At 41.9% G+C, this 24,735-nt stretch overlaps 1 protein-coding gene across 2 annotated transcripts; it reads right to left on the bottom strand.

The window, feature by feature from the left end:
• Positions 1–103: 103 nt before the first annotated feature.
• Positions 104–22,128, bottom strand: TMEM220 (transmembrane protein 220). Of its 2 annotated transcripts, none has more exons than XM_030207996.1 (7): positions 22,016–22,128; positions 18,205–18,234; positions 13,570–13,630; positions 9,768–9,891; positions 9,526–9,585; positions 1,135–1,274; positions 104–1,038 (listed from the first exon to the last, which is right to left on the bottom strand). In XM_030207996.1, the coding sequence occupies exons 1-6, from the start codon at positions 22,094–22,096 to the stop codon at positions 1,142–1,144; spliced, it is 489 nt and encodes a 162-aa protein (XP_030063856.1). In that variant the 5' UTR covers positions 22,097–22,128; the 3' UTR covers positions 104–1,038; positions 1,135–1,141. The 2 variants fall into 2 exon arrangements, with proteins under 2 accessions (XP_030063856.1, XP_030063857.1); XM_030207997.1 differs by having other exon boundaries at positions 22,078–22,106.
• Positions 22,129–24,735: the final 2,607 nt, after the last annotated feature.

Here is a 24,735-nt window from a genome sequence, read left to right on the forward strand (position 1 = left end):
GCATGGTAAACACTGCTTAGAAAACATCACCCTAAATATTTTTCATGTCTGCCCATATTACTCTTGTATATCAAATGTTTAGTGAAAACCACAGTAAAATTGACCCTTTTTTTTTTTTACTGCAAAAATTGATCCACCTGGAATGTAGCTGTGGTTATGTCCTTATACTCTCATAAATTCAGGAAACTGGTCCTACTTTCTGAAGTATAAGAGACATAAGACCTAATGAATGCTTTTTCCCCATTCTGGCTCTTTGGGAAGCATATTTTGTAAACCAGAGCCAAAGATTGAATTAGAAGTTACTATAGCTCTTATACAGGCTGATCAGGCCAATCTATTTTTGGACTATTTATTCAGAACAGCATTTACAAAGTAATTGTAATCCAAGACCTCAGAAGTACTACAAGTGCTATTATACAGGATTCTTCACAGTCTAATTGATTCTTTGTTAAATATTGAAAGTTCTGCTTTCCATAAAGATTTACAAAAGGCACACATTGGAGAAATCACAGTATCACAGTACTCGGACCTTCATTGGAATATTGTGGATAATATTAACTGTCTCTGGGACAGTAATTCCAGGCACTGATGCTGAAAAATAATCTTGTCTTTCAGTGAATCAGTTCTGTTATTGATGTAATACTGGCTGTTATTTCTAAATTAAAGCATCCATGAAGTGTGTATGTCTCGAGAAGAGAGACCATCTTCACATTCTCTGTCTTACAGCAAAGCTGGACAGCCATCTGCAGGCAACAACTGGCTCTATTATTTTCAAGTTTTACCCTATTAGATTTCTACTCCCATTTCTTAGGAAAATTAACACCACAAGTTTGTACATAGAACAGGGTAAAAATATGACTGGCTCACTGTGCTCTGAACAACTGGGACCACCTGATAGTCCAATGCTGGTTAAGGCCAGGTGCACTCCCAAAGGTCTCCAGTGGGAGCAGGCTATTCTGTAGTGGGGGACCAGAGTCTCAGTGTGGCACTTCTGCTTTTAACCTTGAATTGCAGATCCTGCATCAATTTCCAAACGAGCTATTAAGAGAGACAAAATTTAAGAGCACCATCAGCATTTTTCTGCCCTTTGGTTGCAACTGAAGCAGCCAGGTTGTGCATTCACTTCTCACATACCTGGCAGTTAGATTACAGTTTTGCAGTGTTCTGGCCACAAGGCTCGCATCTCCGTGTGCAAATAGATATAAAGCCAAGTCATGAATGGAAGGCCTGAGATAGACAGAGCAATAGCCAATCGAACTCCACCAATAGCGCTTCTGCAAAGAAACAGGATGATTCAGTTGCACAGAAGAGAACTAACACAAAGAGAACAGCATATTATATCTGGTTCCAGAAACACAGACCCCTGTCCACATCATGTTCTACCACAGTCCTAGAAAGCAGCAGTACTGCAGATGCCATGACCGGCAGTGCTTTAAATGTGAGCTGCAGCAGTAAAAAAAATATCCAAATATTGAGTGCTACTATCTGGTAGTGGTCTGCACTGAATATGAAAATAAGGCAGTCAGTGCTGGAATTTATCTGGATGACAGCATTATTCAGGTAACTTAGGACAGCCTTCTATCTGTCCAAAGTTATCCAGATAACATATTGCCACACCTGCCCTAGCTCTGACCCACTATCTGACCAGTACAGAGACGGTTGGTAAGGATGTCCAGACAGTGCCTCTGAATTAGTGTGACACAATAATGGGGAAAAGGGGACAGGGACGATCTGCACAGTATTACCATGTGGTCACTGATACTCTGCATGGTATTATCACAGTAACAGCAACAAGGATCATGGTTTTACCACGGGGATGGGAAACACTGAAGTGGTTAAACCTTCAAAACATTGATTTGAAAGAACAGCTACTTGTGAGAATGTTTTGTCATTTTGACACTGCAAGGAAACGGTTTGGCCTAAACTAAGTTAGCCTGCACAGTATTGTTTAGCTGTTCCAACAACCAGTACATCCATCTGAAATAACATTTTCACTCACTGGACTTACCATAGATCAGGGCTCGACAAACCCCAGGCACCAGGTCACCATGGTGACTTAAAAAAAAAAAAAATCAGACCTGGCACCTAAGGTTTTCAGCTGGCAAAAACCACATACCTCTTCTTTCTGGTCAATGAGATGCTGCTTTCCTTGCCCATGAATGAAAGCGGCAGCGCATTGGCTGGCAAGGCGAGCAGCTCTCATTTGCCAAGAAAGTATGCAGCCTCTTCTCAGCCAATAAGGCCTTCTTAAGGAATGTCTCTATAAGCTCACATGAAGCAGGAGAGAATGACGGAGCAGTGGTGCCTGGGTTGATGGACTCATTTTATATGGACTTTAGGAAATGGTGAGCTATATAAATCAGTATTTTTCTTCAAGCTGTGTGAGACATTATTCTATGTTTTAATTAGTGGGAGAAGGAATGAGAACAGAAAAAGCTGATGGGAATGGTGAGGGGATGGAAACTATTTTCATTAACTGTGTCACTCTCTACTCTGAATATCCCAGACAGCTGCACTTTACTAAACAGCAGGTGCTGTTGTCCACATAAATGCTTCTGAATATTGACCCGATAGAAAAAGGCCAGCAGACAAAAGACTATAAGGCCTATGCAGCAAACTGAGTTTCTCTCCCTCAGAGATCCTATGTGCTTGTCCCATGCTTTCTTGAATTCAGATATTGTCAGAAATGAAGTTGTTACTTTTTAAAAGTACTTAAATAAAAAGTATTGAAGTAATAAAGTACAGCCTCTTAAATTACTTTTTTTATTACAAAGTAAAAAGTATTCATGATAAGTTGGACCACAGAATCTAGTATGTTTACAAGCAGTATATGCGAATATGTACATATCAACTTGTAAACTTGTAATCTGTCTCAGTCTCTGAGGATACAATGGAACAAAAACTTAAATGAAATTACAAATTTAATACCTTTTTAACAATTTGGCCAAATATATGTAATTCCTTCCCTCCCCAGCCCCCACAAAGAGTGATGTCTATTGAAGTTATTGAACAAGTTGGACATGTAATTATTTTTAGTCTTTTAAAGTTTTTATCAAATGTTGAATTAAGGCCCAACAGTAGCTGATGTTCCAAAGGGTCATCAGTCATTTTACCTCTTTTTGGACTAAACTGTGCAACAACACTAAAACATTCACATGCAGCACTGGCTGGTAAAGCAGAGTGTAGTTCAGAAAAGATATCCAACAAGGTCTGCAACATCATTTATACTGCTCATGTAGGCAGGCAGAATAGCTTCGCCACTTGTATTGGTGTTGATGTCTGCAGTGTTGAAAGTGAAGAAATCATCATCCATGTCCAACTGTGTCTGAGCCGCTGTGGCAACTGCAGTAGCGTTAATTGACTGAACTCTTAGCTTGGGTTTTGTTCAACAGCAAATCCATTCCTATCAATTTCTGCCTAGGGTCCTTGATCCATGCAGTCTTGAACTTTGGATGTAATATTGCAGCTGCTACAAGTTCCTCATCCATTAACTGCTCTTCAAAGTGCTTCTCTATGCCACTTAGTAATCCTCTTAATAATGGCTGACAAGGCTAAAGTGTGTTGTTACTCTCAAATGCTTGTAGTTTCTTTTTCAGCAATGCCAGAGTGGGCACAAAGTAGGCCATGAATGCTTTTCACATTGAAGAATGTCTAAAGCTTAGGTCAAGGGTCTCATTACAGAGACATATTCTGCAATAAACATGATTTCTGAACAACAAAACTTGGCAACATCTAACTTTTTGCAGACTGAATTCATGACATTGATATCTTTTTCTGTAATTAGGCAATTAAGCCGATCAACTGAGTTGTAGATGGAGTTCCAATGAGCCTGGTTAGGAGTAACAAAATGGAGGCCAAATGCTTGTTTAAAAACCTAAGCAAACATCACACCATACATTTTTTTCTAAGTCAAATCAGATTCTACTTCATTAGCATCATGTGTAGCAGCCAGATTTAAGGAGTGACTAGCACAACGCTGATGTGACGGCAAATGAAAATCGCCAGCTGATATCGAGCAAATTATGAAATTCCATCTCGTCTTCATAATCGTCATTTGATCAGCATGTTGTTGATATTTGGAAAATTGTTGAAAAGCTTTGCAAAGAAATTGGACCAGTTGTCAGTAGTTTTAGCAATTTTATCCTGGAGGTGGAATTCAGAATGGATTGATTCTAATGCAGCTGCAATAACATCGTGTGTGGGATCCTTTTAGGCGATGACATAAAGCCGCAGATCTTCTTTGCATCATCATCATCCGATCTATCCATTGGACTTGTCACCCAAGGAAGGATCTGTGATAAATAGACCAATAATCCGCTGTAGTAGCAACAAACTGTTGATTTTCCAGATCTTGAATCAAGTTCACCTTCATTTCCTGAAAACATTCATCAATCCGATGTAGTTTTTTTTACTCATAACTGTCCATTTTGGAAGCATGCCCATAATCAAATCTCAAAATGCTGGTGATTCTGTAGTACTGAAAGGCTGCATATCACAAATAATGAAGTCAAGGATTAGGTCGTCCAGAGCAGCTTGCGTTATAGCTTGAGTACCTGAACTTGAAAATGACTTACTGGCTGTGCAGCGTACATAGCACTTTTGGACCGATGATCAGAAGCAAACGCGGGCACTAGAGTCTGTTAGCACCATACTAGTGCCTACGTTTGCTACTGCATGTGAAAATGCGCTACCGGGCTCTGAACGCAACTAGCATGCAAAACAAGGCTCTTACCACAAGCAGCATGCAAATGCTTGCTAAACTTATTCCTCCCCAATGATCAGCAACCAACCAGCACGCCAAACATTGGCTTGCTGGCCATGGCAAAGCCTATGCCAGCTCGGACCTTGCGTTAGGGTTTGCAGACCATTGGGGAGGAATGGTGAGCCCTGTCCAGCATACATTTGCATGCTAGTAGGCCCCCCATTCCCCTCAATGCAGCAGCCTGCACTCCCCCCCCCCCCCCGCACGAGCAGGAACCCCGACCAGACACTCCCCCCTCCCCCCAACGACACAGGGGTTGGAGGTCCGGTGGCCTTCCTCCTCCTCTATCAGCGCTGTCTCAAACATGGTGGCTCCCAGCCCCGCCCTGTGCATCCTGGGATGCGCTGGGTGGGGCTTCACACCATCCTGCTAACAACTCCTTGAAATATTCTTCCCATCTTGACAAAAAGTAGTTTTTTTTGTTTGTTTGTTTTGAAGTCTAGAATTGTCACTTTTGAATGAACCCTTTCCACACAAGTCTTAATACTGAACAACCCCATTCGGTGATCACTGGATGCCGGATGATCATCAATTGTAACATCAGTAATACTTTCCCCATTTGTAAGCACTAGGTCCAGTATTGTTCTATACTATGTGGGTTCGATTACCAACTGCTAGAACAGTTCACCTTGTAGAGAATCCAGGATCTCCTGAGCTCTAGTTGACACTACAGTAAGGGATGTCTAACCCACATCCAGCTTACTGAAATCACCTATTAGTAGCCTTTCCATTTCATACAGAAGCTATATTATAAATGTCTTCAATTAAATCTGACAAACTAAACAGAAGTATCTCCCTAGCAGCAAACCACACAGTATACAAAAAAAGAAATAGGGGGTAGACCAGATGTGTATCCTAACAGTAGGTTTATTTATTATTATTTTATTTATTTATTACATTTGTATCCCACATTTTCCTGCATAGCAGTAGGCTCAATGTGGCTTACAGGTTCCGGAGAGGAGAGTACCAACTCCGGGAATATATATAGAGTGGAAAATAGAGTAACAGCAGGTTCAAGGAAGCTGATAAGGTTCCGGAAAAGAGAATACAACTCTGGGACGAATATATAGTAGCATATAGAGAGAAGTAATCCCAATGAAGCTGATAAGTCTCAGGGGATGGGACTATAGCTTCTAGTGAGCAATACAGAGTAGGATAAGGGTAGAAGTACAATTAATTATAACTAGAGTGGTAAAATTCATACAGTTTGAAGTAATAGGATTATGTGGAAGGGGTATTGTTCATTTCTTAGTTCGATAGATGTGATGCATTGTTCATGAATTAGTTCGAGTCTGCTGGGTAGGCTTTCCGGAAGAGGTGAGTCTTGAGGTCTTTTTGGAATTTTAGATGGGTGTTCACAGTTCAAATGTTTCTAGGTAATGCGTTCCAGAGCTGGGTGCAAATGTAGGAAAAGCTGGATGCATATGTTGATTTGTATTTTAGTCCTTTACAGTTTGGGTAATGCAGGTTTAGAAATGTTCTTGATGATTCGATGATGTTTCTAGTTGGTAAGTCGATAAGTTCGGTCATGTAGTTTGGGGCCAGACCATTGATTATTTTGTGGACCAGAGTGAAAATTTTGAAGGCTATTCGTTCCTTGATTGGTAGCCAGTGCAGTATTTCACATAGAGGTTTAGCACTTTCGAATCTTGTCTTTCCGAAAATGAGTCTAGCTACTGTGTTCTGTGCGGTCTGGAGTTTCCTTAAGATCTGTTCTTTGCATCCCGCATATACGGCATTACAGTAGTCAACATGTGATAGTACCATTGTTTGAATTATGTTACGGAAAGTTTCCCTAGGGAAGAATTGATTGATCGGTTTGAGTTTCCACATTGCATGGAACATTTTCTTCGTGGTGGCTACTCGATGCAGTCCTGTGTTTCGGAGCTATCCGCACTTGCCTCAGGAGTCAATACAAGGTGTCTCAGCCACTGACGAAAATAACATACAAATGGGCTGGAAAATCCAATACTACAGCATACAATGGAGGACACAGCAAAGCATCACCGCAATCTCGCATTCAAAGTAAAAAGCATGTCTTCTCCAGCCCATTTGTATGTTGGTTTCATCAGTGGCTGAGATACCTTGTATTGAGACTGTGGATGATACTAAGAGGAAGTTATAGAAGTATGCCAAGTCCTTATGTAGTCTAGATGTTTGTCCTACATACTTAATGAAGCAGGCTTCTCTATCATATTAACACATATTAAGTGGCTTAACATTCAGCTTCAGGAAGGTATTTTCCCTTTGGATAGAGTAGTATAATTATGACTCCTATTCCTTAGAATTCATCTGGAAACTTAAACGAGGCGCAACACCTCTTGTAACACACTTTATAGTTTATTTGAATTTGTTATACCACAATTAACTTGCAGATCACAGCGGTGTGCAACTCTAAAAACAAAGAGAAGGCAGAAAAGGAACTGCTATATTTCATAGGACAGATAGAGGGTCTTGCCATCCAGCAACTTCAGAACTATTTGGACAAATATGACATCTTGCATTATTCCCAGTCTGGATGTCAAAGGTTATACAGTATTTATTTGTTACATTTATATCCCACATTATCACAAACAAGTTTGAGTTCAGTGTGGCTTACAACAAACAGTATAGGATACATAAAGAACAATGCATAAGAAAGTAATTTATTGTAAGAATCCGGTTTTACAATACGGTATCATAAACATACCAGGATAGCTATGGATGTTTAACATTTAGAAAATCTATTATGAATGAGAAATTGTACATGAAGCAAAGAGAAGGTTAATGGTAAATACAGTAATAATATTTAGTTGTTTGAGATATGGTTGTTCTTTGTGAGGGTTTATTTGAATAGGAACGATTTGAGGATTTTGTGGAATCTAGTATATTCCTGTATATTTCTTATTTTGGGTGGTCAGGAGTTCCACCAGTTGAGTCCTATGTAAGTGAAGTCTGCAGAGTGGACAGTTTTGTAGATCATTTTTTTGTAATTTGGGAGTAGTCCGAGATAGTTTCTTGCCTCATATTTAGGGTTTCTTTGAGGTAAGTTTATTAATCTTCCGAAAATTACTGAAAACCAACCTATTCAAAAAGGCATACCACAATGATCCATCCTAATTACTAGACAATGAAACTCTACCAAACTAAACAAAACCGAACTCCCCACACTACCACTTTATTTCTCACACCGGAAATGAACTTTCTATATTTGATTGTCTAACCTACTCTATAATTTATCATTTATGAACATTAATACAATACCACTTTGTATTTCTCAATCCGGAAATGGCGATCGCCATTATGGCATAATGTAAGCCACATTGAGCCTGCAAATAGGTGGGAAAATGTGGGATACAAATGCAACAAATAATAATAATAATATTACCATATAGTCTGGAGCAGTGCCATTTAGGATTTGAAACATAAAGGTACATAATTTGAAGGTGATTCTCGCTTTGATGTGAAGCCAGTGTAATTTGATTAACTACTAAAAAAGGCCCGTTTCTGGAACGAATGAAACGGGCGCTAGCAAGGTTTTCCTGGGAGTGTGTATGTTTGAGAGAGAGAGCCAGAGTGAATGTGCGGGTGTGTGACAGAGTGAGACTGTCTGTGTGACAGTGTGTGTGTGAGAATGAGAGAGTGTGACAGGACCCCCTCCCCTGTTCCTAATGCCCCTCACCCTGTTCCCTCCCCTCCTTTTCCTCCTCCTTCCCACACTTTGGGTTCCTTAAGGCTTTCAAAAGTCTATGTACCCCTGTGGCCCTAACGCCCAGTATCCGGATACCCCACCGCTTTCCTCCTCACCCCTCCCCCAAGATGTAATAATTTCACGTCCTTCATTTTTTTAAAGAAGTGTCCTATCTACCCTGTGTACAATGCCCAGCATTCAGATTGTGTTCCTCTCGTAAATTTTCATTTCTTTCATTCATTCAGAACTTGCCCCCCCCCCCCCCCCCCGAACACTTTTGGTTCCTTCAGTCTTTTAAAACTCTCCTATGTACCCTGTGTGCTAATGGCCAGCATTGAGATTGTTTTCCTGTCCCAAATTTGCATGTCTTTCAGTCACTCACAACTCCCCCCCCTTCTCCAGTTTAACACTTTCGTTTCCTTCAGTCTTTTAAAACTCTCCTATCAACCCTGTGTCCTAATGGCCAGCACTCATATTGTTTTGCTTTGCCAAATTGTCTGTCACTGATGTCACTGAGGTCAGTGCGTGCCTGCCTAGCAGACCACTTCCGGCAGGCACGGTCCCAAGCACATCCTGTTGGAGGTGAGAATTATTATATAGGATAAAGGGGATGCATTTTCAAAAACAAGAGATTTTGTATATGAACCTGGCTGCAGTGTTTTGAGCTGTTTGGAGTTTTTTCAACAGGTACTCCTTACAGCCAGCATAAATGGCATTACAATAATCAAATTGGGATAATGTTAATGATTGTACCAACAGTCTGAATGTTAGGGTCTGATGCTTTTTAGTTTCCAAAGAGACCTGAAATTTTGTGATTAGAGGAAACTTGTATCAAATATTAAATGTTTGTCTATAATTATACCTAGAATTTTCAGATTATTGTCAATGGGGAATGAAGTGTTGTCAATTGTAAAACTGTTGTATTCGTTTTGGTCAAATAGCTTTTTCACCTCTATAGATTTTTTTTATATTGTTTGTAATAGATCCAATTAGCCTTAATTTCTCTATCTGATCTTGTTGGTCCTCCACCTCTCTGAACAACTCAGTTCTGCAGCAACCACTTTCTTTATATGACCTGTACAGAAACACTTACTTTTCAGAACTGCGGCAAAGCATCATCCATAGAATGATAATGACCAGTCCAGACAATTCCCTGCAAATACAATAGATCCCTCTTAAAGAACAATCCTTTGAAAGTTTAAAATGTCAGATAGCAATTTATTAATTGTAAGTTCATTTTCGAGTAGTATTTTATCTCTGCAGACCATGAGCTTCCTGTTCTGATCTCTAGACACCCTGACGTCATCACTGACGATGTGCGTGTTACATTACTCCCTGCCTTCCTCTTCTTGTATAATGTGCCCCTTTTTGTAAGAGACCAGAAACCATCCAAGGTAAGTGGCACCCAAACAGCAGGCCAAAATGTGCAGATCAGACATGATTTTCCAAAGGAAGTTACCTGAACATCAGATGTGCTGGTGTTAACAATTCTATAGCGACAACAGCATTAAACTTAATTTGGCTAGTAAGCATATTGCTGAGCTGGTACTAAAATCAGTCTCCCTGATATTCAGCTACACTTGACCATCCAGGATCGGCACCTGGCCAGTTAAATGCGAGATAACCGGCTATCCACTGATATTCAGCGATATATGGCTGACCATGTACCCCTGAATATTGCCTGTTAGCGACTAGAGGATAGACGATTATATTGGGCGATATAACAATTTATATTCACTAATTACCTCCTGGTTCAATGCAAATTACATTAACAAACCAGTCAGTCAGATTGGGAAGTTACAAGATATAGACAGCTAACAGATTTCATCATTAAAAAAAATATAGAAAAAGTCTCAAGATAAATTACCCAGAAATCTAGTAAATACACAGGCTTTCAATTTTTTTCTAAACCATACATCTAACTCTGGTAAAGAATTCCAGATATTAGCTGCTGGTAGGAAACAGACATCGAATACATACACTTATATTTCACCCACAACATCAAGGGAAAGTTAACTTTTAACCGACTCTCTTCTTGAAGGCCCTTTCTCAAAGAGGGAAATAATAATATAGATCTTAATGATGTAGGAGCCAATTATGTACCCACACACAATTTGAACAGTGATCTTGCTTCCATAGGAAGCCAATGTTGTTGCCTCAAAAAAGAAGTCACCCTATCCCATTTTCATACCTGATAATCAGTCTTGCTGCTACATTTTGGGGTATTTGTAATTGACGAAGCACTGATCTAGAATGACCTGTGTATACAACAAGTTTCAATAATCACGCTGGCTTAGAACAACTGCTTGTACTACTAGTTCAAATTGACTGATGGACAGCTATTTTCAAATTCTTCTCAACTGCTATAACTTCCAAAATATTTTTTTTAGTTAAAGCATTAACTTGGCTCTCTACAGATAACATAGGAACTTGACTCATTTTTCAGGCTAAGATTTTATTTTTTAATGAAAAAATATTATTATTAAAGAGGTGGTATCATAAGTGTGAGGAATATCAGCATAACAATGAAAATTAAAATCCAGAAATCTACTAATCTTAATTTGCTGACAAATTATAAATAAGATGGGATAAAATAGCCTGTAAAACTCTCCTTTTTCAACTGATAGATACAAGATACAGTTCAGAATGATGGAATATTAATATAATCACTCAAACAAGTGGGTGTACCACTTAGGTTAAACAAAATGTCAAAGGTTAACTACAGGTTGACCAAGGTCAAAGGTTAATGTTGAAAGATTTGGTTGGCTAAAGTTGCCAAAGGGTCAGAGGTTAAAGGTTGCACAGCACTCAAAGGTCACATGGGAGTTAAAGTTAACCCTATTCACTCTGGCCAACCAGGGGTCAAAGGTCACCCAGGGATCAAACATTAAAGGTCACTCAGGAATTAAAGGTCAAATGTCACATGGGAGTCAAAGGTCAACCAGAGATTGATGGTCACCAGTGGTCAAAGGTTGCATGGGGATCAAAGTTCACCTGGGAGTCAAAGGGCATCCAGGGTTACAGATCAAAAGGTGCCCGGGTTAAAAGTCAAAGGCCACCCAGTGGTTAAAGGCCAGAGCACCTGGACAATGAAGCTCGTCTGGGGGTAAAGGTCAAAGGTCTTCAAGCACCAGGGGTCAAAGGTCACAGAGAGGGAAACATTCCGTAACCTAATACAATCAATGGTACTAAGCCATGCAGACTATTGCAACGGAATCTATGTGGGATGTAAAGAACAACTCACAAAGAAACTCCAGACCGCTCAAAACACAGCAGCCAGGCTGATATTTGGTAAAACACGATTCGAAAGTGCCAAACCCCTCCGAGAAAAACTTCATTGGCTCCCAATCAAAGAACATATTACCTTCAAAATCTGCACCCTGGTCCACAAAATTATCTACAGCGAAGTCCCAGGATACATGACAGACCTCACAGATCTACCAACCAGAAACACAACCAGATCATCATGAACATACCTAAACCTCCACTACCCAAACTGCAAAGGACTCAAATACAAAGCAACCTACGCATCCAGCTTCTCCTATATAAGCACACAACTATGGAACTCACTGCCAAAAGCTGTGAAAACAACCTACAACCATCTAAACTTCAGGAAATCACTAAAAAACAATCTGTTCAAAAAGGCATACCCTACTGATCCAACATAAATGCCTACACTCTGCAACACAGCAAAACCAAAGCTCGTAATGGGCACTATATAATCTCTCCTCTCTTCGATCCCTATTGTACCTGAAACTTAATCGACCACAACATCACCATGTATTTGTTTCTCTACCGGACTTGGCGAACGCCTTTACGGTACTATGTAAGCCACATTGAGCCTGCAAATAGGTGGGAAAATGTGGGATACAAATGTAACAAATAAAATAAACAACAGTTTTAAGTTTTTTTAAGAGAAAGAATAACCAAGAAATATAAAGAAAAAAAATATATAACTAGCAGAAAAGACTGAGACTGAAGGGCTCACCACATCTACCACATGCTGGAGACTAAGAATACTGATTCAAACTGAGGCTGGGCATGGCTATAATAGGCTCACATAAGAATCAGAGTTCTCAGTGTGCAACCCATCAGTCATTCTTGGGATGGTCTGGAGGGATGCTAAGGAAATTAGCACTTTTTCACGTCATTTTATGTATTAAAGTTTATCTGCTGTAGCATCTCATAGAAGTGCACTATACAGCTTACAACTTACATTATCAAAGTAAACTAGAAATAAAAGAGAAATTATAACATACAAAACATTCAACACCCACCCCTAGTCAAACCCCATAAAATCCTCCAACTATTGTAATTAATAAACATACTATTTCCACCCGAACACTCTAAACACTATCCACAAATCCAAAGACATTCACAAACATCCCTTTATCTTTATGAAATTTTAAACAATCAGTTTCACACCTTAATCAACTAGTAATTTATTCCAAAACATTGGCCCATCTAGCTTATACCATGCTCTCTCTCATCTCACATACAGGAAAGATGAATGCAGTACCACTGGGAGCATATACAACTTGAAAACTTCCCGAAAACTGGCCCTTCACCAAAAGTCAACTTAAAAACCAACACCTGATTTAATTAAACTCAATATGTTGCATCACAGGCAACCAATGCAATTGCTTTATGGGAGCACGTTACGCCCTACCTCAATGGTCTTCGCTAATTTTGTCAGGACCACTTTGGCTTCTAATGAGCAGAAGGTAACTGCCAAAATATCTCCCCATGCAGGGCTGCAACACCACCAGCCCGCCTTCAAAACTTTTTGTGTGTGTGTGTGGCGTGCATTTCCAAATGCATTTTCTTTGTTTATTGAGAAATGCCTTGTCCTTCAAGCACAGGCTCTTCCCCCATCCACTTCCCCCTTTCTGTTCTGAGCTTGAGTAGAGAGGCGGAGAATAGCAGAAAACCACACCCAGAAAGAGAATGTGGGGCCACCCCAGAGCTCACCAGGGGCTGCCACTGGCCTCCAGGCCTCGCACTGAAGAATACTGCCCTACCTAAAGGAAATTTAGTCACATATCACAGCAATTTGAATTCACTGAAAGGAGTGTAGTGCATATTTTAGAAGACCCAAAATACACATATTACAATAGTCTGGTTTCTTGACTCCTACCAGTGATGTCAGGGTGCAGACCCACCAGCAACGTCAGAGCCGACGGGATAGAATACACCACCTGATCCAACAAGACATAATAGACAATGTTTTAGTAGTAAAACAATGTCACTCGGCTTCATGTGTGAAAATAAAGGGCAAGAAATAAAATTGTGAATTAACATAATATGTATATTCCTGGACTTACTTTGAAGAGCTAACACTCCCCTCACCAAGTGAAAAAGCATGAAAGTCAGAGAAAACAATGCTACTGCTCGTACATAGATGTGAATCACAGATTGCATTACAATGACTATACACTCATTCTGCACCTGGACTAGTTTGCTGCACCCACTGACTTAGATCATTCCCTTACATATTGTTTAACTTGCCTTGAGTTTAACTAACCACCAAATTATCCTAACTCTGTACCACACATCTTGTGTGGATGCGCATAAGCTTTATCTAATTAGGACAAGAAATGAAACGGGAAGGCAATTTGAAGAGTACAATTCCTTAACTAATATGTTATAGTTAATAGTGTAAAGCTTCTCCCATAGACATGTATTGGGGCATTTTCTGGAGGGGATGCATTTGACTCCCCCCCCCCCCCCCAAATCAGATGCAGAAACATTTCTATAGCACAGAAACTTCATCTACCTCTTCCCTTCCTGTGGCTGGAGTCTCCTTCCAGTGATCCATCCCAACCCTACTGTTTTTCTTCTTTGGCTGGATCTACCCAAGGTGGTTTAATTGATAGGAGATGGCGGGATCTTGCCTGGCCCATTATCTGGCCTGAAGCCAGTAGGCGGATCTTGCTACCATACAAGTAATGTATTTTGAGTGTATCAAGATGGCGGTGACATAGGGTTGGTTAGTGCGGCAGGCTTTGATTCTGGCAATCTGGGTTCAATTCCCTCTGCAGCTCCTTGTGACCTTGGGCAAGTCACTTAACCCTCCATTGCCCCAGGTACAAAAAAACAAACAGATTATAAGACCTCTAGGGACAGAAAAAGTACCTGCATATAATGTGTACAGCATTGCATATGTCTGGTCACACTACAGAAATGATTAACAGTAGTAGTATAGGGAAGCAATTAAACCTCCTTGGGTGTAGACAGCTTTTGCCTTGTGATGCGATGCCATCCCCTGGTCTATCAAACCTCATATCTTCCTACAGTCTCTACTGCTAGCTACATTGGAAGCAGGCAGGCAGGCAAGGCAGGCTCGCTCACATGGGGGAGAAGGAAGAATACTAGAGAACTGCAGCTAGAGGTTTTAAACTCAAGATGTCTAAACATATTATCCATCCTTCTGGACTCAGGAGGTTAGGACTGCCATCTCACAGGCCAGAGGCATGGCTAGACCTTGATTATTTTTTTTCAGGGGGGGGGGGGCGTTTTGCCCCACTGCTCTCTGCCTCCACTGCAACCCCACATACCTGGGCTAGTGGGGGGGGGGGGGGGGGGGGGTGTCCCTAAACCCCACCAGCAGAAGCCTTTCTGTGGCGATATTCGGCACCACACTGCCTACCCTGCTTTGCCGCCCCGGTGCACATGCTCGGTTTTAGTGAAATTGAACATGCTGCAAAGCTCACGCATGCTCAATTTCATTAAAACCAAGCATGCACACGAGGGGGGGGGGGGGGGGGGGAAACAGGGCAGGCAGCATGGTAGCAAATATCGTCACAGGAAAGCTTCTGCTGATGGAGCTTGTGGACCCCCGCCAGCCAAACCAGCAGACTTTGGGGGCCCGAATCCCCAAAGACTCCCCCATGGCTATGCTCTTTTAACAGCCTTGCTCCCCCCCTACCATTTGCACACAAAATAGATGTTACTTGGTAATACACACTGCAACCAATAAGAGAACTGATTCTCAAAGTAGTTTTCACAGAAATAAAGGAATAGAGAATTATTTACATTTCCTATACATCTGTGGGGCCTGCATATGGTGTATATTTTTGTTCAGTGTTGTTTCTGTGAGGGAGATAGAAGGGATAGAAGGTAGTTTGAAGCATGAAGTAATTTTGGGGTGTGAGGCAATTTGGGGGGCATCATGTCAGTCACAGGTAAGGTAGCTTGTAGGATGATGCGGCAGTTGCTGGGTGTAGCTGTTGGGAGTAGGGAATGTTTGGGGATGGTAAAGCAATTGCAGGAGGTAGTTTTTTGGAATAGGGCAGTTTGTAGGATGGCGAAGGCAGTTGCAGGAGGGTTGTTTTTTTGTGGAAGGAGCAGTTTCCAGGGTGGTATGGCAGTTGTAGGGGGAAGGTCCAAATGCCAAGTTACATCCCATTAAGTTGTACTCTTTCCAACCCCACTGGAAGTTGGAAAGAATTATATTAAAAAGAGGCGGGGAATGTGCCTGGAAGCAAAATAAATCTGAAAATGTAACAAAAGGGCAATAAACTTGAGATGAAGGGGGACCCCCCCCCCCCCCCCCAATAAAACTCAAGTTCAAACATGGGTCAAACTGAACTTTCATTTATTAGGATTTAGCGCTGCGTATGCCTTGTAGCGCTATAGAAATGCTAAATAGTAGTAGTAGTAGTAATTTACCACCTTTTTGAAGAAATTCACACAAGGCAGTGTACAGCAAGAATAAGTCAAAACATAGGCAATAAAGAATTATAGTAAAAATATTCAAATATCACAAGGTATGGCATTGTATGCTACATTATACCAACAATACACAATAAAACATTTTAGTAGACAGCATAGGGTGTGAACAAATAAGAATATATATAGAAAGATAAAATAGAGAGCTACATAGGAATGAGGATTGCAGGGGAGCTTATATCTCTGGAACAACTATACTACGGAACAGAGAATTGAAGAACAGATTATCAATGTCCTATGCAAGAGTCACACTGATACATAGTAAATGACAGCAGATTCAGTGTTTAGAATTGTAACTGCTACTCCGGTCTCAACTTCTCTGCTGGAAGATCAAAGAGTGGTATAGAAAAATGGTGCAATAAAACTCCATGGAGGTATTCTCCCCTCACATTCTGTTTAGGGTTTAACTGCTGTCCTGTGCAGGTTACACACCTCTTGCATTGCCTTTGTGGAAGCACAGAACAATTATTTTATTGCGGTTTTGGGAAGAACCAGCATTTTGTTTCCATTGGAGTGGAGGAGTAGCCTAGTGGTTAGTGCAGTGGACTTTGAACCTGGGGAACCGAGTTTGATTCCCACTGCAGCTGCTCCTTGTGACTCTGGGCAAGTCACTTAACCCTCCATTGCCCCTGGTACAAAAATAAGTACCTGAATATATGTAAACCGCTTTGAATGTAGTTGCAAAACCTCAGAAAGGCGGTATATCAAGTCCCATTTCCCTTGTCATATAATTTCCCTGCTCATAGATCCTGCACCTAAGTTTATTTTTGTATTATTAATTAAGGAAAGCAGGTAGATACACAGAACCAGAAGAGTCTGAAAAGCCATCAGCTAAACTCAAAGACAAGGGATATGTTCGTAATTACACACATGCCCTTTATACCTCCCAAAAATAAATTTAATAAGCAGCCCAAAAAAAAGGAAACAATAGAGCCAAGCCACAGAAAATTTCATGTATGGACTGCTCCTCCAGCTCTGATTTTTGTATACACTGCAGTAGCTTCAGACCTGATGGACGATCTCATGTGCCTCCACAGTCATACGATGCCTTAATAGTAAGAAGAAAATCTTGCATGTGACCCAATAGAGTGAACTATATTTTAACTGCAGTAGTATCACTGCCTTAGCACTTATCTAAAAGTATAACACGAGTGAGGGATTTTCTAATTGGCTCTCTAGAAGTGCCAAGAGGACTTGATGCCAGGGCGATTATAAATGGCAAGGGTTTGAAAGGAAAGTGGTCTTTCTGCCTCCCAGAAGCCAGCTGAGAAAGCAGCCAGGAATCTCAGGCCTGATGGAAGGTTAATTCAAAATACTAATTCATCTGGGGGTAAATGCAGCGAGTTATCTCCTACAGCTCTTGGGTACTTTTCCTTCTTTTCTGCCAGTCAAGAGGGGGTAAGGGGCTCCTGAAGTATTGGAGTCCTGGGTGCTGACCAAGGTCTGGTCCTATAGGAGGGTGCTATTAGACTTTTGCCTCCTTCACCTGGAAAGATTTACCACCACCAGCAAAACAGGAAAGTTATTTAACACTTACAATGAATATTCCAATTGCAAATGCTCTACTTTCTTAAACAGTGAAAACAATCCAATAATGGTAACTGTACTTTTTCAATCAGTATATTTTTAATTCTATTAGCTTGGACAGAGACATTTTTGAAGTGACTGAGCACCTGAAAGAAAAGGCTGGAAGACTGGTTGGTTGTGCACAACTATGTATTGGTTTTCACTCCATCATTGAAGGCCGCCAGTGGGTCAGAATATGAATATGCATGAAGGAGATTAGATGTGTACTACTCCAGCTATATGCAAATCTCTCTCATTCATATTGGTTATAATATCCCAAAAACCTGGCCCATCAGCAGTGTCAAGGACTGGAAATTAAGACCAAGGAATTAATTTCTCCCCCCTAGAGTCATAAAAAGGAAGAAGTCTTCCCCTTCCACAATCTGTAGCCTCTGCAGCTGCAAGTACAGTCCACCACCTACACTCTCATACATTCCCAGAACAGTGCCTGCAACTTGCTAGAAGTCATACTCACTATCCACACTCCTGCATCAGGGTCATTCACCTGCAAAATAAAACAATGAAGATTTGGTTACCTACAGTCTGAACTTATTTATGTTCACAGTGCTGGAGTACTGAAAACAGGACATTCTTTTGCAGACAGCAAGCAGTTAAGCTGCTCTAAGGTAACCAGACCCTGCAGGGGTGTGGATGGAGCAGGACCACAAGGGTTCTTCCTAGCTTTGTAGCCTATGTTTCTGGCATCCTCAACAGTATCTCTACTACATTTTGTCAGACCTCTCCCACAAGTGCCATGTGACTTTTGAATATGATCTCCTAATTTTCTTCCTGTTACCTAGTAAAGTATATGCTACTGCTGAAGCCTCTGAGTCACTTCTACTGCAAGGAAAGTTAAAGCCTCTTTGTTACTGGTATCCAGCTGCTCACTTGCTTCTACCAAATAGATATTAGTCCCCCAGTATGTGTGCTGCAACACAGTGTAGTTTCAAAAAAGGAACAAGTAGGGAAAGCATGCAGAGGATGCCTCAAGGAATTATTTCCAGCCCCCTCTGCCTGTGTGTAGTGTCTGACCTGGAGGGGAGAGGCTGTTCAAAAGAAGCAGTTCCCAAATACATAACAACCATTAGAAGAGCTATTTGGTTCATTCACTAGTTTCACAAACAAATTTACATTAAGAAAATGAAATACACATCTGAATCACTGTGCAAGCCCACAGGGATAGGGGCATGTGTCAAATATTTGCTTTGTAGGAGGAGTAGCCTATTGGTTAGTGCAGTGGGCTAAGAACCTGGTGAGCAAAGTCCATTCCTACCGCAGCTCCAAAACTGAGACTGTGAGCCCAATACAGACAGAGAAAAATATCTGCATATATAATATATGTAAACTACTATGCTTGTACCACAGAAAGGCAGTATATCAAATCCATTACTTCATTTAAGGAAGTTATCCAACACCCATATCATCTGTATGAAAAAGTAGCAACCCCCTCAGTTACTCAACCAAACTGACCAAATTTAATTGATAATTAGATTCAGCTGATTGAACACAGCCAGGCTTGATTGCAGCCAGTCCTGTTGAATCTAAACCTCACTATATATGAGCCTTACTATGAGAGTGAAGTAGTTACTACAAAGTTTACTACAAAGTAACGGGCTTGGTAAAATTTGGAGCCTGTTCAATGTGTCAAAAAATATTGTTCTTTGGCTGTTAAGGCATAGTGGTACATTGCCATGTGTTTTATTGTTCAGTACGTCTCCATCTAGATGATATTTCCACCATTTCCTTTCAAGTTTACACCTTTGATGCTTAAGAATCCGTAGTTCTGACAGCACAAGTAGCATTTATGTGTAGAGCACAGGACCTTCTTTGGGGGAGCAATTTTTTCTATAGCGATTGCTAAGTGTGCATTCAAGATGTCAATCTGTTCTGACATTGTAGTTATCTTTTCATCCACATGGGAATAGGACAAGGCCTCTAGGAAACTCTCAGCTGTCAGATTTCTCATGTCTCAAATTTGCTTCCAAACTCTGGTTAGGTCCATCTGTTTCAGGGTGTCCTTTCAAAGAAACGTTTATCAGAAAATGATCTGTTCTGATAGATGTGTTTTCTTGACACCACCATCCTTGGTGTTCTGCAAAGGGGTTGACATCTTTGAACACAAATCTAGCATACGACTTCATAGGTTGGAGTTTTAATCACCTACATGAATCCTAGAGCTGCCATTGTATCAAGGAAATAACTGACAATGTCCAGAGTTTCAATATGTAGATTAAAGTCTCCCATGATCACTAACCTAGGGAAGCTTAGGGTTACTTCTATTACCAGATTCAAAAGCTCTTGTGGAGATATGCTGTTGTAAGGGGCTCTGTAGACCATGAGCAGCCACAATGGTTCCTTACCTCCTAGCTGGATTAGGAGACATTCTGATTCTGAGAGATAGAGGATGGTGACTAAGCAGTTTGTCTTTCTGACCAGGACTGCCGCCCACTTTTCTGGTCTTGATGCTTGAAGGTGAATCCTGTAAGGTATATGTCAGTAAATGGGACTCTTCTGCTTTCATCCTGACTTCTCTTATTCCCAGAATTCAGTGTTCTTTACCACCACTTGCTGATTGTGGAGCACAACTCACTAGTCTGGTCTGGCAGAAAAATAAGGAATGAAAACTTTTTCTAAGCATATCTAAAAAAAAAAAAAAAGCCTGTGATAGATTTGGAAGACTATTGGATAGCTAATGGATAAAAGGAATGCTCAAGCAGACCAAAGCAGAAAAAAATGTGATGACTATCATTTGTAAGAGATGACCTAGACAGCAAGAGAAGGCTCAGGTCCACAGGCAGAATACTCAACAGATGAATCAGGCCAGGCACAGGATGGTAGGCATGACTGTTTGCCTTTAGTGAATGCCTTCCCTTAGAGTTAAGCCCTCTGGTGCTGGTGGCCACCAAGCCTTAGCTACACACCAGTGAGACCTAGGTTGGGTAGCACTGGTCCAAGTAATCTTGGAGCTAGAATGAAACAAACATGTAGCTTAGGAAAGCAGACATGCAGGCAGTGCTAGATCAACAGCAACCAAGTTCTGGCACCGATATCAACTAAGGCTGGGTATAAATATAAAATGCCACAGGTTCATATAAGCAAGACTCTCATGAGAGCTGAATTACCTGTAGGCCAACAATAGAACCTCACAAAAAAACAAATGGGGAAAGTATGCAGTGCATGACTCATTCCATCCAACCCCTCTTCATATGCAGGTGCAGGGGCTAGTTTTTGGTGGTGGAAGCAGTTTGTGGCTGGTGGGTGGACAGTGGGTCAGTTGAAGGAAAGAGGGTAATTTGTTTTTTTTTTTCAGGAGAGGGGGGAGTGTTGGGAAAGAAGAAAACAAGGAGAAGCAGGTTGAAAGAAGGAATACCCCAATGACTGTGTTTCACAATATTTAAGTTTCGAAGCTGCAGAAGTTGGAACTGCTTCTCCCATAGATACACTGAGCCACTGTTGGGAAGAGAGCCTTAATTCCCTTAAACCACTGGTTTGATTTGGCCCCATTTCTGAACTCTTATTTACCAGTTTTTCCCCATATACCAAGTTTCATCATATTCCATTATATTTTTAGAGAACTATTTTGCCTCCAAAAAGACATTCCTCAATCTATTTTATATAAATCTTTTCTAGGACCTGCCCAAAGGTACCAGACACCTACAAGCTTCCAGTCATGTGACCCTCCACCAAGGGGCAGCTCAAGGATCTCTCCCTCCATACCTAGCATCTCCCCTTCCCTAAAACCCCCAACCACCGCCACACCCATTCAGCCACTCACCTTCTTTCCCTTCCCCCTTCTGGGCAAGACTAGTATGGCAGTCAAAAAGTGTCTAGAAAGGGCTCAGGGTCTTCAGCATCTGCACATGCTCAAGGTTCTACACTAGGCATCACATGCTGACTGTTCCACCCTAGTGGCACCCTGGGCAGGTGCCTATTTCACCTAGTGGAGCCAACCCTGTTTTTTTTTGTTTTTGTTTTTTTTACTTCCAACTGCTACTGGGTTGGAAAGAATAACAAGGGATATCCCTGAGGTCCTGCCAAGTATTTGAATTGGATTGGCTACTGTCAAACAGAGCATGCTGGGCTTGACAGACCTTCAGTCTGAACACAACCCACCCTCCCAGGAGCCACTTGACACAAAAACAGTCTCAGTACTCAACTCGCTTAAGATATAGTAAAAAAAGAAAATAGTGTCAACCCCCCTCTGCACCTTTTCCACGCAGATATTGGCGAGTTCGTACCTAAGTGAGACTTTTTTAGGCAAAAGCAGCCAGAACCACGCCACTGACCTGAACATAAGCCGCCAAAGAAAAGAAAATCGCCATAATGAAATTACAAACTTTCCACGCACAAACTCGTCTCTCATCCATACCAACAGGACAAATAGAAACACTACACGCGACGTCACTTGCTCACGCCTTCAGACCTAACGTAACGTTTTTAAAGAGCTCCGCCCACATGAGGCACCAGTCATAGTGCAGGAAAAGTAAAGAGGTTGCATTGAGAATAGGAGACGGCATGACGTCAAAACGCTGAAGCCGGTTTTTTTTTATACACATCATTCCTCCCGCGCGCCGAGGACGCCGATCATCACCCAAACAAAGCGAGCAAACCTGTGAGCTACTCTGCCCACCTTGTCGTTCTTTATTGTTGGTAGCATTTTTATTTGATTTCACTTATATTTTCAAACATGCTGGCTTCTGTAGCATATGAATGTACACAGAGGAAGTATTCATCGAAGTAGTAATTAGTTCTAAATCATTGTGTCGTTTAGTAGGGCGGTTATGCGTCCTCCCTGTGCTGGTGTGTAGACCAGGGGCGTATCTGCGTGGGGCCTCAGGGGCCTGGGCCCCCGCAGATTTCGCCCTGGACCCCCCTACCGCTGCCAACCCTCCCCCTCCGTTGCTCGCCTACCTTCGCTGGCGGGGGACCCCAACCCCCGCCAGCCGAGGTCCGCGTCCTCCTGCCGCTGCCGGCTGCCTTTGGTCCTTTAATTCTTTCATTGAAGCTGGCGCCGACGAAAGTTTCTTTTGAGTCTGACGTCGCTGCACGTTGTACGTGCAGGACGTCAGACTCAGAAATTGTTTCTGAGTCTGACGTCCTGCACGTACAACGTGCAACGTGCAGCGACGTCAGATTCAAAAGAAACTTTTTCGTCGGCGCCAGCTTCAATGGAAGAATGAAAGGACCAAAGGCAGCCGGCAGCGGCAGGAGGACGCGGACCTCGGCTGGCGGGGGTTGGGGTCCCCCGCCAGCGAAGGTAGGCGAGCAACGGAGGGGGAGGGTTAGCAATGGCAGCGGCTGGGGGGAGGGGGATCGGCAATGGCGGGGGGGGGGCTATAATGTGCCCCCCCTCTCTGGCCCTGGCCCCCCCTACCGCCGCAGTTCAGATACGCCCCTGGTGTAGACGTGTGTGTTGGACGCACGCAGGTCTATTTTTCAGCACACCTGCAAAAAAGGCCTTTCTTTTTGGCCAAAAATGGACATAAGGCAAAATAAAAATTGGTGCAAGTCCATTATGGACCGTCCTGAGACCTTACCACCGCCCATAAGTACATTTGAAAAAAATAGGTTGAAACTTGGGAGCATTTAACATCTTTTTTTTACTTGCCTACATCTAAAGAAAAAGATGGCATGTAGGAACTTGTGCCTTTTGTTTTGTGGAATGCAGTGGTATATTATAAAAATGGGTACCTGGTCAAAATAGCCCAGACAAAAAAACCTCCAAACAAAAAAAGCTCCCAACATAACAGCCACTGTCAAAATGGCCTGCCCACAATATAACCCTTGACAAGTTAGCACCCTGACAAAAGGGCCCGATCAGGCTGCATTTTTTCCTAATAATCTTACCTTGCCAAACAAGGTTGGTAAGAGTATGAAAATGATGACAATATTGTTTTTTTTTTAATTAGCATGTTGATGGAAGAATGGTTTCTTTAACTAGCAGAACAGATCATGAATACCAGTTTGTAGCTATAGAATTTTGTTTATTTATATATGCTTTATGCAATTGAATGCTGGTAGGAGTCTTTGAGGGGCATTTTCAAAAGAAACGTTTAAGTTGGAATTTGTACATCTTTGTAAAACGTCCAAATTCAGAGGCGGGGAGGAGGTCATTTTCGAAAAAAGATGGATGTTCATCTTTCGCTTCAAAAATACCACGGACATCCTTAGATTTGGACGTCTTTGATTTTCGGCGATTTTCAAAAGCAAAGACATCCAAGTCTAAAACGTCCAAATGCAAGCCATTTGGACGTGGAAGGAACCAGCATTTGTAGTATACTGGTCCCCCTGACCTGCCAGGATGGCAATCGGGCACCGCAGTGGACTTCATAAAATGCTCCCAGGTACACAGCTCCCTTACCTTGTGTGCAGAGCCCCCAAAACCCACTCTCCCCAACTGTACACCACTACCATAGCCCTTACAGGTGAATGGGGGCACCAAGATGTGGGTACAGAGGGTTTCTGATGGGTTTTGGAGGGGTCGCTGTTTCCTCCACAAATGTAACAGGTAAGGGGGTATGGGCCTAGATCCACCTGTCTGAAGTGCACTGCACTGCACCTACTATGAAACTACTCCAGGGACCTGCATGTGCTGTCATGGACCTGAGTATGACATCTGAGGCTGGCAAGTAATATTTTTAATGATGTTTTTGAGGGTGGAAGGGGATTAGTGACCACTGGGGGAGTAACGGTAGGTCATCCCCGATTCCCTCCAGTGGTCATCTGGTCATTTCGGGCACTTTTTTGTGCCTCATTCGTAATAAAAACAGGTCCGGGTGAAAACGTCCAAGTTTTAGTCATGGACATCTTTGCTTTTTTCCATTATGGCTCAAAGACATCCAAGTTTTAGGAACACCCAAGTCCCGCCTCCACCACACCGATACGCCCCCTTCAGATTTGGACGGACTTCCGATAGAGACTTCCAAAATCTGGTTTTGATTATACCAATTTGGACGTCGCTGAGAGATGGATGTCCAAGTGCCGATTTATGTCACTTTTGGACGTC

Source organism: Microcaecilia unicolor, chromosome 6, assembly GCF_901765095.1.
Source record: "Microcaecilia unicolor chromosome 6, aMicUni1.1, whole genome shotgun sequence".
In the NCBI taxonomy this organism is placed as follows: domain Eukaryota; kingdom Metazoa; phylum Chordata; class Amphibia; order Gymnophiona; family Siphonopidae; genus Microcaecilia; species Microcaecilia unicolor.

Bases quoted from the DNA above. Each gene is read 5' to 3' on its own strand.
- TMEM220 (XM_030207996.1), bottom strand. From the start codon at position 22,096: ATGGATGAGAGACGAGTTTGTGCGTGGAAAGTTTGTAATTTCATTATG. The intron at 13,631-18,204 runs GTGAGTATGACT...TTGTTGGATCAG, and splicing joins CTGATGCAGGAGTGTGGATA to GTGGTGTATTCTATCCCGTC. The intron at 1,275-9,525 runs GTAAGTGTTTCT...GTTTCTTTGCAG, and splicing joins CTTTGCCGCAGTTCTGAAAA to AAGCGCTATTGGTGGAGTTC.